Source organism: Bradysia coprophila (genome assembly GCF_014529535.1).
Source record: "Bradysia coprophila strain Holo2 chromosome X unlocalized genomic scaffold, BU_Bcop_v1 contig_117, whole genome shotgun sequence".
Classification (NCBI taxonomy): Eukaryota; Metazoa; Arthropoda; class Insecta; order Diptera; family Sciaridae; genus Bradysia; species Bradysia coprophila.
Window position 1 is genome coordinate 2,617,408 of NW_023503292.1, and position 16,599 is coordinate 2,634,006.

Here is a 16,599-nt window from a genome sequence, read left to right on the forward strand (position 1 = left end):
AAAAACTTCAAAATACATGAGATTTGTGTATTTATTGATTGATAATAATTTACTGGATAATTTGTCATTTATTAATGAAGAAAATTCTTACGACATAAACGAAGAAAAACAATTTTTTAGAGAATTTCAACGAACTAACGCAGCCTGTATAATAGGATCCATTCCTGCGACATCTAGGCTTGACGAGATCTACTATTTGTGAATTTTCTTTTCTTGTCCTTGTAAACGAAGCGAATAAATTTGAAGAATTTTAAATAAATTAAATGGTGAACAATTACATATCTACTCGGCAATATTGGATAAGATTTCAAAAAACGAATCAGGAGTAACTTTCATTGATGCATCAAGAGTAACCGTAAAAACATTTTACTTAATTTGATTTTGGCGACAGTAAGAAGTAATAATAAATTGGCATTGGCCGTTGCAACATCAGGTAACAAATTGGACTCGCTTTGATAAGAAATGGAAGAATCTCACATTAAACTTTTAAGCTATTAGACCAGCAAGAAAATTTATCTGCCACATGCGACGCATATTTTTTTGGTAAAATTTTTGTTGTTTCCAGTCAAATTTTTTTTGGTAAAAATTATTTGGCAGATGATGAGAAAAACTAAGCCAGCTTGTTTGAACTAATTGGATGTAAAATTTAATTTTTGTGTAACGATATCATTCATTTTAGAAATTGTATTTCAAAGTGCTTTTTATAATAGTTCTAATTAAACAATTTGACGAAATTCGAAAATTTGACGAAATTCGAAAATTTGACGAAATTCGCAAATTTAACGAAAATTGAATATTTATCGAAATTTGAAAATTTGACGAATATCGAAAATTTGACGAAAATCGAAAATTTGACGAAAATCCCCTCTGTGCTACTCGTAAAACTCTGAGACTTTGCCGAATAAAGTAACTATCTATCTGCCACCATTCAAGAAATAACTCTAAAACCCTAATTGACCCATCCATTTCTAACTTTCGACATTTTTCACATATGCCAGTCTGTTCTACTCGTAAAACTGTGAGACTTTGCCGAAGAAAGTAACTCTCTATCTGCCACCATTCACAAAATAACTCTAAAACCCTAATTGACCCACCCATTTCTAACTTTCGACATTTTTCACATATGCCCCTATGTTCTACTTGTAAAACTCTGAGACTTTGCCGAAAAAAGTAACTCTATCTCTAATAATCGCAAAAATATTAGTACTTTCATCCTACGCTCAAGTAGCTCAAAATTTGATCACTCTGAGCAACCGAATCTGCACTAATTTTTCTAAATATTTTTTTGTTTGTAGGTTTCAATACAGCTGAGCTACAGCCGAAAACACGTTTCCAACCCTCGAAAACCACACTCAGAAACCACTTCGAGGCCAATAAAACAAAATTCTGGTTTTTCCTGGGGTATAATGGCGTATCACCACCCTGAGGTTCCTGCAAAATTTCATGGAGATTGGCTGACTAGTTTCCGAGATCGACCGTCGATAGGTAGATAGATAGATAGACAGAAGCATACAGAGTAAGTTGAAGGATTTTTTTTTTGAAAAAATTTGGTGCATTTTCTATGAAAAATGACCAACTTCAAAACGATGTATCGCCGGCAATTTTAAACCTATATAGTCCAGTGATAGCTCGTTTTACTCGTATTTGAAGCGAGAATATGGTAGAATAGGTTTTGTGGTGATAAAGTCTAAAGGGCAGAAACTGAAATGTTCGGCTATACATAGTTGCCGCGTCTCAAAAAAATTTCTTCGTTCGTTTTTTGGAAGGTAGACTGCGTCAAGTCCTCCGCTATCGCTCCGGATTTTTTTTATCAATTTTGAGTAAAATGAATTGAGTTTAAATGTTGGTTTTCGTAAATAAGAACACAACACTCAATATAATTACGGACTCGTATCTACCATAGGCAAATGAGTGGCCTTACCGTCTGCTTCGAATAACACATGTTACAAACGGCATGGTGTTCTTATAAGCCCCCAGTACTTCGCTGGGCTGAAAATTCGGCTTCGGCGCTTTTCACTTTTCAGATCTCAATAAAGCAATTCTTATTTTAGAAATTAGTAATAATATGCAGTTTCGAAATAAGATTCAGTAAAATGTTAGTGTTGATTCATACTGGTTTAAGATACTGCCAATCTACATGATTTTTGTGAAAAAAATTCTTAGAAAAATAATTTCGATCAGTCTCACTCATTTTTCAACTAAAATGCTTTTTATTTAGTTCTAACAAGGCTCTTCAAGCATGAGTGATCATAGTGGTCAGCTGCAGAAAGTATTCCATTTTACATGAATATGTTTTTACTGTATGATACACTGTCCAGATTCAGTGCTCTATTATGTGCCGTGTCCAAAATTTAACTTAGAGCTTTTTGGTAGGACGAAAACTTCTAAAATAGGAGGATTTTTAACGCGTGGGAGGCCTGTTATTTATGCTTAAATATATTCGACCTGTTAAAAAACCAAAGCACTAGTGCACTAGGGAACAATGTTGTTCCCCGACCATGCAGACCTTCGGAAATTTTTTTAGATTTGGTGAAACTATTTTTTATATTTTCCCTTTAAAGATTAAGGATCAAAGTTTCTCAATTTACACTGATTATTATTAATCGTATGGTTACATTTTCGTTACAATAAAATCACAAATCACTAAATTGTCTTCAAAACATATGAACACATTGAGACCAATGTCAATCCTAATGACGCTGAGCCAATGCCCGGATATCTGAGCGCACCAATGTTGATGCATCCAGTGCTAGTTGTATGGCAGACGTTGACCATTTTCGCTTTTGTTTGAGAAGTTGTGATTTGTTACTATTTGCATGTACTCGAAAACCTTGTCGCTGTGAGGTTCGAGATGAACAGGTATAGCGCCGAAGTGATGGTATTTTATGGTTCTAACGTAAATTAAATTTACATTTGACACGTTAACAGACCGGGCCACAGGGGGCTACCATCATCCAGTCAAGCAGTTAATACATAGCATTGGTTGTTCGAAAATATCTTCCACGATGTTTTCTCTGTATTCTGTTGATATAACTGCTCATGTGCTGCTTGTAATGCGTGCCAACCATTCACTCGAAGTAGGGTTATGTTGCGAATGTTGGATTTTATTTCAGCTACGGTGTTAAATTAGCGGCGTTGATCTGGTTATCTTCACAAAATCTACTTGGGGTGCATTCAAAATACCACCTCCATTCACTTTTCAATCGATACAATTCAGTTTTTCTCACTAACAAATTGAAAGTTCTGGGACAAAAACACAAACAGATATTGCACCGACAGTTGAATTACACTGAAAACACACAGTAATCGAATATACTTTTGAATGGTAGAGTATTTCTCTAATTTCTGAAAGTTTCGAAAGAGACGATTTCTCTAGCGTTTTCTTAACACATTGAAATTAATTGCGGCTTGCCAACTTTCGGCACCCTGCACTTTACTTAAATAGTCGTGGAATGCCTCCAAATAAATTTCTAAAAATCCAAAACTGAATTCTAGATTTTTAGAAATTTATTTGGAGACAATCCACGACTATTTAAATAAAGTCCAGGGTGCCGAAAGTTGACAAGCCGCAATTATTTTGAATGTGTTAAGCTTTTCCTTGTATTTTATTATAAGAGTTTTTGGCTGATTCACAAAATTCACAATAGTGTCAGGTTATTGAATGTTAGTGACTGTAACAAATAATATTGATTCGCGTGTATGTATGTATATGTTAATATGAAAACCGTAATTTATCCGTTCATTAAAAACAGCAAAAACATTCCTTTCTATTAATGGAAATTGTAAGAACAATTCTTTGTTCCATTCACTTGAGTTGATTATATCGAGAGTGTGTATGATTATTGTTCGATAAATTTATTTTATTACAAATAAAGACTAACCTTGCGCATGTGGCTTTGTTGTAATCCAAGGGAAAACAAATTGTGCTGCATCAAACAAACACAATATTTTCCTCTTTTTGAAGAAAAAAAAATCAAATAATTGGTAACCGACACAGAATTCAAATTAATTTTAATTTAAGATGGTAAATGTTAACGAATTTTCTGCGCTCTCTTTTGATTCAATATAACTCTAATGTATGAAATTGTCAAATAAATAACGCTTGAGCACTCATCCATATCAAAATATTAAGTAGATCAGCTAAAAATTCGCTGTTTTTGGACTGATTAACACTTTCGAGCACACAAAAACGGAGTTTACCAAAGTTTAAAAGTTTTGTTTGGACATAATGCAATTGTAGCGTAATTTTTGTCGTAAGATTACATGTATATAGCACACACAACGTAATCTAAATATTGACTGTTAGCAGCAAATTTTTTGTTATACGATAGTTTTATCACCCATACAAGTAAGTATGTAATGCATTTTCTGTTAAAGAAAGAAGAAACGAACAATTGACGTCTGTATTCAATAACAGGTTGTAAGTGGGAAAATTGTAACCTATTTGGACAGGTGTATTAAATGATACCACGACGGTACATTGATGATACATGTTGCTGCAAAGTTATGTAAAAGTGCTTATGATTCACATATTAGGCTAATTTCATCACTTTTATTTATTTGGTGGTATAGTTGCATAGGTCATTTGCATAACGAGGACAGTTTAGACAAAATTAAAAATTGAATTCGAATTGGTTGCAGACGCGCCGAGTTTAGTTTTGGTCGTATGTGGCGAAAATGTTCGGGTATTGATTTAGAATATTAGTTTTGTTAAATGATAAAACGCTTATAGGAATGAACATTATTTGCGAGTGAAGCGAGCAAAACGTTTTTAGAAGCTTTTTTCGTTTTTAAGAAATTATGTACACAATGAAAAATTCTGGATTAATTAAAAATCTTATTAGGAAAAAGACGAGTATTTTTTCTTGGTTCGTTTTAAGTCTTTCGAAAGGTTCATACCTTCTTTTATGCTGAACCTTTCTCTGTAAAAGTCAGTTTTTGTTAGTTGTGAAAGTTTGTTACCAAAGCAAAAGATTAAAACGAAATCTTTGAAAACTTTACATTCTTTCGAAAGCCTAAACTGTTAGATCAAAGATTTTTCTCTGTGTCAGATCCTGAAGTATTGAAAGATTAGTTTGATAATATCCTTTTTGTCTTAAAGAAAAATAGCTTCAGAACGTAAAGAGTATTAACACTAACATATTTAACATTTTGTTACAGTTACAGTTACAGCAGGCGAAATTTTTTGTTAAAAAAAAATTGTTTCACAAAAACTAAATTGTACTTTTTAAAATTCAAATTTTTCAGCTAATAATAAAGTTCGAATAGAATTTTGCTCGTATATGGCGACGCCATATACGAATTTGATCATATGTGGTATTGGCCACAGTCGCCATACTATACTCGGCGCGCCTGGTTGGTTGGTCACGAAAAATGCACGCATCCTAATATTGACAGAATGTATATCCAACACGCTGATAATTTTGTTGTTTCCTATACAACCAGTCATGTTTAGGATTTTTCATTAAACGTTTGCAACAAATTCACGCCGTAAATGTGCCTAAAATTTGAATTTCAACTGAACGATTGAATGAAAAAGTGAATTGAAAAGTAACTTTCAACGCTTCCTTTTATTGAAAATGACGCTGCGTTAGAAAGTATTACGCACTTTCCATTTTGAATTTCGACCGCACCTACGGCGTCAATTAAAACCAGACTAATGGTTAGTTAAAGCAACTGAACTGAACAGAAATCGTTAACCGTTTTGGAATGAAATTAAATTTGAAAAGAAAAATTTTGGTTCACAGGTGGGGACGTAGTATTTGAAAGAACGGTTCAAAATTAGGTTTGAAAAGAGGATGTCCACGGTAGCTCAATGGTTAGAGCATCAGTTCGGTAAGTTGAATAATGTGAATTTGGTCCCCACCCGTGAACCAAAATTTTTCTTTTCAAATTTAATTTCATTCCAATACGGTTTACTGTTTTTTCTACGAAAATGTTTTGCAAGGAGTACAAATGTTGAGGCCGTTGAAGTGGAAATTCAATGTGTACATCGAAATGGTGTAATAGTAATAGTTTAGTTTTTTTTAGTTTGTCGATATGCCTTGTCGAACATCTAAGTGTAATTAAAGTGGCGCACTTTTTCTAAATAAATGTTTTCTCTGGCAATACAGCCAGTTAGATCATTCGTGTACAAATGTTGAAGAATGTTTATTCGTTCAATAAGTCAGGTTAGATTTGCCTCTGTGTGTGAGTGGACTGCATGCATGTAGTGTACTTAACCCATCACATACTTTAAAAAAACATAAGAAAGGTGAATCGCGTGTGTTTGTGTTAAAAACAAGGTGTTGAGTATATGGTTTTGGAATACGCAAAAATGGTTCGTGCCAAATATCTAAAAGCGAAATTTAGCGTATGATATAAAAAGTAATGTTTCTGTCATACACTTCTAATGAAAGTACAGGGAATTTAATAGAAGTACGTATTTATAAAATTAAGTAATAAATAGTGCAGCGTTCAACCTTATTTTTAAATCCATCCGGCTCTCGTATAGTTTATTAGTTTAGTTTCTGTGTCATCTGGTTAATAGAAAATTGAAGCTAAAATAACTGTACTTGTTTTGGACGACTCATTTTCGGCAATTTCGTATGGTATAGCCGGACGAAGTTACCTAAACATTAGGTAAAGGGGCTATTCATAAATGACTACTTTTGGTCGGTTTTAGAGCCATCGTCACGCAAAAATGGTCAAATTTGACCAAATTTTGTTAGAGCCGTCACGATTTCTTGAAACCTTCTCCTCCCTAACCGCAGACGTCAATTATGAACAGTACGTAAGTGCAGAGTGCCATTGTCATTTGATGTATATTTGTTCGGCAAATCGACACACGTATAAAATTCTTGTATCAGTACAGGAAATGCCTTCCAGTTTAAAATGTTTTCTCTCAATGCACATACTTCCTATATATACAACTTAACATGTAAGTGACGGAAAAAATTCCGAAAATGGACTAAAATCCACTCAATTAAGCTTTTATTTTGGCTAGCATTCAACAGTTTTAATTGTTCCACATCGTATCACCTGATGTCGACAAAAGAAGTGTAAAGTATAGTTTCCACTTAAAAAGAGCAAAAAGAGCAAGAAATAAATTCAATTTCCACTCCGTTCGCGTGACAGTTCTTTTGTTCTATTTTACAACTGTCATGTAGACGGAGTGCTCTTTTTAAGTGGGAACTATACTTAAAGAGAGAAGAAACGTAAAGACCTAAATCTATGTGGTGGAACACGAGTGAAACAAGTAAAACGGAAGAGACAAACGAAACCCACGAAAAGTAAAAACTTATGACGATTTTGGTCCGTCTGGATATGAAATCTTTTGAATTCAGAGTAAGATAGTGCAACTACTTACAATTAATTCCTCGGTGCTGCTTTGTTCGTCGACCCGAGGATGGACTTAGTAAACTTTCCCTGCGACTTGAACTTTCATTGTTTATTGCTAATGTTTGCAGATTTTGTGGATACGATTCGGGCGGATCTACCGTTAGAGATGGACGTGATGATTCGCTCCAAACTGCTTCAACCATTGAATCAATACTAGCTGATCTTGGTAGACGATTGTTAGCCGCATTTTCCCTTCTGTGAAAAAAATATCAATCGATATTGTTTTATTTTAACTTTAAACTCTGACATTTGTGGTACATTCAAGGATATTTGTTTAGTTGGCACAATGACAATTTTAAAAACGAACAAGAAATTTTCCGAAGAATCAAATTCACTGCTACATAAGGTAATTTTTATTAAACGTGTAACACACATTCGTCGTGAAATTTATCAATATTTGAAGTTTATGTTGCGTGAAAGTAAATTTGGTGTTCACATAAATAACGCATGAATGATGCATATGCGGACTTACCTTTCCCACGACAATCGTCTAGGTGTTTCGTCTTTCAAAATAGGACACTGACTTGGTTTTATATTTTGATTTAACAGCTTTGCCAATCGATACAGCGGCGTCTTCTCTTGAAACGAAGACGCATTTGATGAATTATATTGCTGTGAGGTACTACTGGACGATATGCATCCCACTCCCAAAAGACCCGCTGAACTGGACATACGATATGCACGCGCAGCCACAACATGTGGTGCAGGAATTCTAATACAGAATTTTGATTTAAATTTTCTTTTATTTCAATTTAAACGAGTTACTATACCGCAACACGACTGTTCCGTCTGGATGACGTTCAACATCATCACATGCGTAAATATGGGGATCAGCGTTATTGTTGCTCGATGATACACTGTAATGGGAACCGCCAGATGACTTTCTACGGTATTCAAATGAACTGTCGTCACTCGCTAGGGAAATTCTTGATGGTCGTGGCTGTAGTGACAGCCGTGCTGCAAAGTTGATACCACTGTAGCCATCACCTGTAAATATAACAATTTTATAATATTGTAAAATAATTGCAGTCTGCGATAAGGAGTGAGATCAAAATAGTACATTTCGTACCTAGGACTAAAAGTCTTTTTTAGCGTGCGAGAAGTTTCCAGACAGAGCCGAAGCCGAGGTCTGGAATCGAATAAGCTAAAAAATATTTTTAGTCCGTGGTACGAATAGTATTTTTCTCCGTCGAATATGAAAAATATTATTCGTACCACGGACTAAAAGTCTTTTCTGTGCCTTAGAATCATAATTCGAGGTATTTCGTCACTGAACCTACGATCGAAAAGTGATTGCTAAGAAAAGCTGAAATTGTTGTAATGTTTTTGTTTTGTTTTTCGTCTCATTATGATCCTTACGGTACAGAAAACGTTGTTGGTGACTCGTGACGAAAGCAGAATTTTTGCAGGACACGTCTTAAGCTTGTCCTAACGAGGCGAAGCTAGTCCTGAAAAATTCTACTTTTCGTCACTTATGACGAAAAATACTATTCTTAGCTAAACAGCCTTCATACACATCGGCCAACACTCAACGGGGAACAGCTGCATACTCGATATTTTTTTACTTTTTCGATTTTTTTTTGTTAGGTTGCCTACGTTGGTGTTGGTGCTTTCCTTCCCAACCGTTACTTTCCCGCTCGACCGATTCATATGACACCTCACCAATACACTCTCACGTATACAGAAAAATTTTTTTTTAATGTTTTTCGTCTGAAATGAGGAAATATTTTCATGTTGCGAATTTTGTATTTATATATTGTATATAGTGAGTTCTTTTAAGGTCGAAAAACTGTTGGAATATCGCCCTCACGTGGAAGGGCTGACATTTAGGGCTTAGCAAAATGTCAGGATTCGTCACATTTCAAGTGAATGCGTTATGTGGACTGACTTCAGGATATTTCGGATAAGTCCTTTACAGGGCGGCATGTGATTTTTCTTCAGAAAATAGTGAAAAAGTGATCAAATTTTCCGAAAATAGTTGGTATTCTCACTATCGATTGATTTATAAAAAGTGACCGAATAGTGAACAAAAACCAGCTCTAAAACGTGAATTTCAAGCACACACTTTTGCTTTCTACTATGAAAGAGTAAAGTACACTTTAGCGCTTGTTAGCAGCAGGCGGGAGGTTTAAAAATCTTGAAAAAGAAGCACGAAATTCGATTATGATTATTGGTTACTTTACTGAGACAAAGCCTTTTTCTTTATCACAAAGTGTGATTGGGAGATCAGAAAATAATAAACAAAGTTTTGACGATTTGACTAAGAACTTATTGTTATCTGATTACTTGTATTTGTTCCTTAAACTGACATGACTCACAAAATGCAACTTTATTTTTACATACGTTTTTTTAGAGCAAATATATCTACGAGACGATGAGTTATCAAAATAACTCCATAATACTTAAAACTCAACGGCACATGTTTAAACAGACACTTTTATTAAATCGATAATATCTGAATGTACCATAAAGGACAGTAAAGGAAGGTGATCAAAAATTTAGAATTGTTTATGGGAGTAAAATATCGAAGTTATTTCTCACTTACCTCATCAAACTGAAAGCTTGCTAAAAACAAGAGTGACTAGTTCTTTAAAATTGTTTACCTTCGCTTGATTCAAATAGTACATTACTTACCAATGGAACAAATGCTGGAAATGGCACTGCTTGTGCGGATTTTGGCGATCGAATCGTAGCCGAGGTTGGTAAACACACAAGAATTGCCATTTACACCATTTATTCCATTGCCAACTTGGCAATGCCAAGTAAGGTATTTTACTCAAAAACTTGATTTAAAATTTAAATATCCCAAATAACAATTTACGATAATTCAACTGCTTTGTAACTTCATGTCAACTTAAGGAAAACAACTCTGAAAATAATTCAACCTCTACACAATAGTCGTGCTACCGCTGTATCACAGCCATACTACTGCTGTATCACAGCCATACTACTGCTGTATCACAGCCATACTACTGCTGCATCACAGCCATACTACTGTTGTATCACAGCCACACTACTGCTGTATCACAGCCATACTACTGATGTATCACAGCCATACTACTGCTGTATCACAGCCGTACTACTGCTGTATCACAGCCGTACTACTGATGTATCACAGCCATACTACTGATGTATCACAGCCATACTACTGCCGTACTACAGTCGTTCTACTGCTGTATCACAGCCGTACTACTGATGTATCACAGCCCTACTACTGCTGCACAACCGACGTACCTTTAGTGTAATACAGCTGTACGACAGTCGTATTACAGGTGTACGACAGTCGTATTACAGGTGTACGACAGTCGTATTACAGGTGTACGACAGTCGTATTACAGGTGTACGATAGTCGTATTACAGGTGTACGACAGTCGTATTACAGGTGTACGACAGTCGTATTACAGGTGTACGACAGTCGTATTACAGGTGTACGACAGTCGTATTACAGGTGTACGACAGTCGTATTACAGGTGTACGACAGTCGTATTACAGGTGTACGACAGTCATATTACAGGTGTACGACAGTCTTATTACAGGTGTACGACAGTCGTATTACAGGTGTACGACAGTCGTATTACAGGTGTACGACAGTCGTATTACAGGTGTACGACAGTAGTATTACAGGTGTACGACAGTCGTATTACAGATGTACGACAGTAGTTTTATTATTGTAATACTGCCGTACTATTGGGGAAATATCGTCGATTATTCTGTCGACTTTAAAATTCTTTGTTGAACTTTAGTTTGAGTGTCCCTTGTTAGAAGTTGGCTACTTTTAATCTAATGACCTAAATAATGACACATTTTTAAAAGAGCTAAGTTTATTTATCTCAACAAGAAACCAATGTAACAGAAACCAGAAAAATAACATAATAAGGAAAAGAGAAAGAAACCAGAAAAATAACATAATAAGGAAAAGAGAAACAAAAAAAAATAAATATTCCAATAGGTAGTAATCAATCATTCATCATTATCGCTTTCGTCGTCGTCGTCCTCATCCTCGTCCACATTCTCGTCAACATTCCGTCGATTAGAGTATGTGTATGTAACAGTTCGCTGACGGGTAGTGGAATGCTTCAACCACTGCACCATGTACCTATCGTAATCCGTTCTTTTGAATTCTTTGGTTCTGGCAGTGCGATAAATCAAATTATTTATCGATGTAAATTTTTTGAAAGCTTCCAAGTCCGATGTGCCACACCAAGTGTAACGATCCAAGACTTGGTCAGTTATGAGATACGTCATGATACCACGAACCGTTTTCTTTGGATTTTTTTTACAAACAAATTCTTCGAATCGGGATTTCTGTAGGAAGTTAGAAGAACGAATTATTCCTAATGCTTTTCACTGATACGTCAGTTAAAAGTAAGGAAACTATGAAATTACCAAAAGAAGTTTGTAATTCAAATCTTGTCTGATGGTCCGTTCAAGGTTTTCTACTCTTAATTCACGCTTGATTGGGTAATGTGTATCTAGTTCGTCAAAATCTTCATCGGTGAAGTGAACTTGATCGGATGGTTCTGGTTCCGGTTGTTGCATCTGAGCTCGATTTTGATTTTGACCTTGAGACTGTACTATGCTATTAATTCCGGCGTCCAGTTTCAAAACCATTCGAGCCTCGAAGAGCAGACGGCTGTCCTCAGACTTTTTCTGAGCATTTTTTATATCAGTAAGATGTTTTATAACCTGTTGCTCAAAACTCGTATTCCCTACAGGTACATTTGCTTGGATTTGAGAATCAGGCTTGTAGTTTCCTACAATCAAACTCGTGAAATGTGATGCTTTGCTGTTATTATTAAGTTGTATAACCAAATGCAAAGTAGCTCCCATTGACTATTTGGTTTGAACCACAATAGTTGTACGAGCCTTCCTGGTCGCTTAAAGGCAATCGTATTGAGTCGGGTTTACTTTTATTGTATTCCGTTCCTTTGTTAAAGTGTTTATTTTTAAGAAATTCATCAAAAAGTAAGTGATAATACCAACAAAGGCGTTTCGAAATTCAGTTTCAACAAGTTAAATGTTAACAAAAAACACTGCCCAATATTTGTGCATTAATTCACATAATTTCACATACTTTACTTTAGTGACTTTTGTTAAAATAAATCACAAATATTGAGGATTAGTAGTCAACGTTGAACACATTTGTGGAAGAGCGAATTTGTGTAGAAACACCGCACTTCAAGCATGAGTGGTACTCTAAAAAGAGTACTGAAACGGGACGGTGTATCGAACAAATTTTGGCAATGTAAAAAAATCTGGGAAAGTTTTTCATACAAAATAGTACTCTATTTGGAGCTGTCACTCGAAGCACTTTTGCTTGAAGTGCGTTGGTAGAAAATATCGTTTCTATATTATTTATAAAGAAAACGACTGTCCTCTGAACTGAACTAAGAACTCTGAAAGGGAAAATACAGACGACAATTAAAATCGGGAAAATGAATTAAACGAATTATAAGGCTGTTTGGTACTTTTATCAAGGCCTTCGAATGGTTGAATAGAAAAAGAAGATTTTTTGTTAGTTCATTTGACAGTTCCATTTTGTACACAAGAATGCATTCAATAGTTGAGATTATGATAGGAAAATGACGTGTTTTAAAGATGTTCATAATTGTCATCTTGTGGAAACGGACTCGAAGAAAAAATATGCTCAAGAATGATAATGTACCTTCTCTGTCGTACTCAATATCAACGACGCTGTGAATATTGGATGATTTTTTTTGTGTGACACCTGATGCCAGCATTAGATTCCGACTGTCGTCGTTGCTTATTGCAGCCGTTTCCCGGGAAACAATTTCGTCTACAATACAAAATTGTATCTAAATCCATCAACAATTACTAACGTGAAATCAACTTGCCACCTCCATTGAGGTTTATGTAATCTGCTTTTGTGATTGTAGCAGCTGGAGTGGACTTCTCTTTCGTTTGTTTGGGCTTTGTTCGGTCTACTTTCGTGATCGTTGGAACAGAGTTTTCTTTAAATTGTTTGAATTAATGGTAGAAGCTGCGATATAAACTATAATTGTATGAATCCGAGACTTACTTCCTGATTTTAGATAATTCGGATATCGAGGAGTCTTAAGTTTAGAGTTATGAGCTTCTCTCTTTCCGACATTAGAAGCTAGAATTCTATTCATTAACAAAGTAAAGTAAAAATAGAATAGCAATTACTTCTTGTCTTAAACATCTTCTTTAACATTGGAACCCGATTCGTGCGATTTACACCGGTCGTCTTTCTTGTAACTAAAATAGTAAGGATTTCGAGATATGCGAGTTTACTATTTACATTTAGAATTACTGCTTGTCTTGGAAGGCTTTTCCAAACACTGCTTATGATAAGACTTTGATTGTTTGGAAGGCTCAGCACCTGCATTTGGTGTAGACGTTTTGGCTGCCGCTTCAGCTGCATTAAAATAGACTTAGAAAGTCAACAATTGACACTAGCTTGACCTTTTTTATAGTCAAAATAAAATTTAACAGAAAAAATGCAATCGCCAGAGTTATCAATATAAGCAAACCGGCCTTTTCCATTCGACGGTAGATCTTATTAACTAAAAATTAGGACGAAAGGTACCTGCATTGGTATCAATTTCATTCACCAATCCGTTCATGTCTATCAAATCAGAAATATTTGCATTGACGGGATGATCCGTTTATATTTTTTTTGTTTTTGCTCTTCTATCTGGTGCTCTCGAAAAGAGTTTGAGTCTCTGTGTTTTGTATACATTCGTTCCACCTGCTCTGCTTCTTTGAACGTTTCTAAATAATTTAAGAGTAGTGTTAGCACATTTGCGGACAAAAATACTTATCCTAATTAGGGTTCTTATAAATAGCCTTTGAACAAGGAAAACAATATCATGGTTCTGTGTGGTAAAACGCAAACTATGCATTATGGGAAGCAGATGCCAATAGTCGATAAATCTGTTACTTCAGCTGTTTAAAACCGAACAAATTTTATTACTTCGTTGACTTTAACATGTATTCCCCTACATAAAGCAAATTTTGTGAACTCGATTTTATTTATAATTTGCTAAACATTTCTGTGTGTGCTAGCATGTAAAGGTGCTAGCACACAAAATAATATCAAAATATACTGCCAAAAGGCAGATTTCTCACGATGGGCTTTACAACCTATGCAGGAAAAGACAAAACTGATTATTTATTTTACTTGGTTGCGTTGCTTTAGTGAATCGCAACAAAAATGAAACTGTAAATATCATATGGGTTTTGCAAAAACAACAATATAAATTCAGGGTAAAATTGTTTTTACGAAGACTCTTTTTCGGTAGATTACTTAGGAGGGTCCAGTGCCGGATTGACTCTAAAAAGCCCTTCGGGCATTGTATGAAGAAATTTTTTAAAAAGCCCTTCGTTGCCTTTTATTCATGCAAAAATTAAAAGGCCCTTCGGGAATCGCCCGAACGCCCATAGGGCCAGTGCGGCACTGGTGGGTACTCTTAGCAACAACAACCAAGTCGCAAACAAATGTTGACAATTTCTTTGAAAAAATGTTCGAAATCGTTTGAAAGATTTCTGCCTTATATCTGCACACATTTTAGTACACCTTTACTCTTAGTTTCACGTTAAAGGTATCCATTGCACATTTTAGTTTGAAGAGTTTTGAAAATACGGATGATTTTTACCTATATTATCTCGCAAAACTCGGCATTTGTACTGAATCCAGTCGGGTCCAGGAGAAATAATGTCCATTTTGCTTACACCAGATCCTGGAGGTGGCCATGATAATATAACCCCTTTCTTCCAAATTCCTGGATGAGCAGTTACACATAGGTTTCCTTCCTCATTTGTTTCGGTTACCGAATACATTTTGGAGAAGTTTTAAATTTTTAAAATTTTTGTCAGTTGAACGATCACTTAAGTGAAGAAATGGCAACTAATTTTATTTTACTAGATTGCAAAGTTTATTTTAGTATAGGCATGCTTCAATCGCTTTATTGAAATTTGTCTAAAGTTAGAGATACGAGTTCGTATGTTTAGAGCGATTCTTTTGAAAAACAGCCGACCGAAATCGGACGCATTTTCCAGTGGAATTTTTTATGTGTGCCTAAAAAGCCAAAACCACTTTCAAAAAAATTCTTCGAAGCTTGTGTGGCTCATGGAGCATCTTCGATGAAGCATGCTCATATTTCGTCGTATATGCTACCAAATATAGCACATTAAGACTCTATTTGCTAGAAACAACATAAAACTACCTTTCTGGAATTTCTATAAAAAAGTGTAAGCTTTCAGCCTTTTGCGGTTGCAAACTTTGACTGCTCAGTGTAGATAAGTTTTAATCCCAATAAGACCCTATTTGCCCCGGAAATACATGCAATTGTCTATCTAATGACACCCCACACGACCCTGTACGGCTCGTGTAACTGAAATCATTTCTGTAAGAAAAGTGCATGTTTTCAAATCGAATAACTTATTTTTTTGTCATAAAAGAAAAACTAATTTTCCGTTTTTATTAATAACCCGACGAGGATGTATTTTCTTTTGGTACGGAACACAACGGAAAATCTTTTGGATGGTGTTTCAGGGACAAGATTTTATCACTCTTGTTAAAAAAATCAAACATACTCCTTGAGACTTTTTACATAGGTCTGTCAAACAACAACCTTTTTCCATTGAATGCATTAACAAAAACAATTTTTGATTAAAAATACTTTGTTCGCGGTCATTCTTAAAAGGGCTTGTGGAATCGACAACGTAACAGCACTTCGACGGCATTTATCAAAGTCAATAAAATAACCGAAAACAAATCAAAACGAGGACTTCTTTGGTTAGCTTATGAGTGAATTGAAGTTACTTGTACTTACAATATTCCTTTAAAATACAATTACGAGAACCTAAATTTGATTTTCCGACGTAAAAAAGAAGTTTACAATGTCTTATTCATCAGCGAGTCAACTCAGTCGAAAACGTAAGGCCGCCATCAGTGTTACTGAAGCTATTCAAGTACGTTTCTACTTGTAATTTTTATGCCACGAAAAATTACTCAAAATATTCCATTTTTCTGGGCTTAGGCAAGTACTGATTCAGATACCGACTATTACGACTATAGTGACGAAGACTCCATGTTCGCAACTGATCATAACGAAACGGAAAACGAGTCGATGTCTTCACTCGACCGAGGTTGGTGTTGCAAGACTCAGATGTAAATTTTAAATTTTTAAACAATTTTGTACTAGAACCACTAGAATCCAAAGACGACACGGA

General features: G+C 35.2%; 1 protein-coding gene across 2 annotated transcripts in view; it reads right to left on the reverse strand.

Annotated features, from left to right (window-relative positions):
* Window positions 1-16,599, reverse strand: part of LOC119067040 (ankyrin repeat and fibronectin type-III domain-containing protein 1) — a 147,842-nt gene that overhangs the window by 64,876 nt on the left and 66,367 nt on the right. The window contains exons 3-5 of one of the 2 annotated variants that reach the window (XM_037169777.1): window positions 8,151-8,367; window positions 7,853-8,092; window positions 7,349-7,575 (exon numbers count right to left, since the gene is read on the reverse strand). In XM_037169777.1, the coding sequence (XP_037025672.1) occupies window positions 7,349-7,575; window positions 7,853-8,092; window positions 8,151-8,367 (684 nt within the window). Of the gene's footprint in view, window positions 1-3,881; window positions 4,295-7,348; window positions 7,576-7,852; window positions 8,093-8,150; window positions 8,368-16,599 lie in introns of those variants that run through there. The other variant, XM_037169780.1, reaches the window with a different exon arrangement.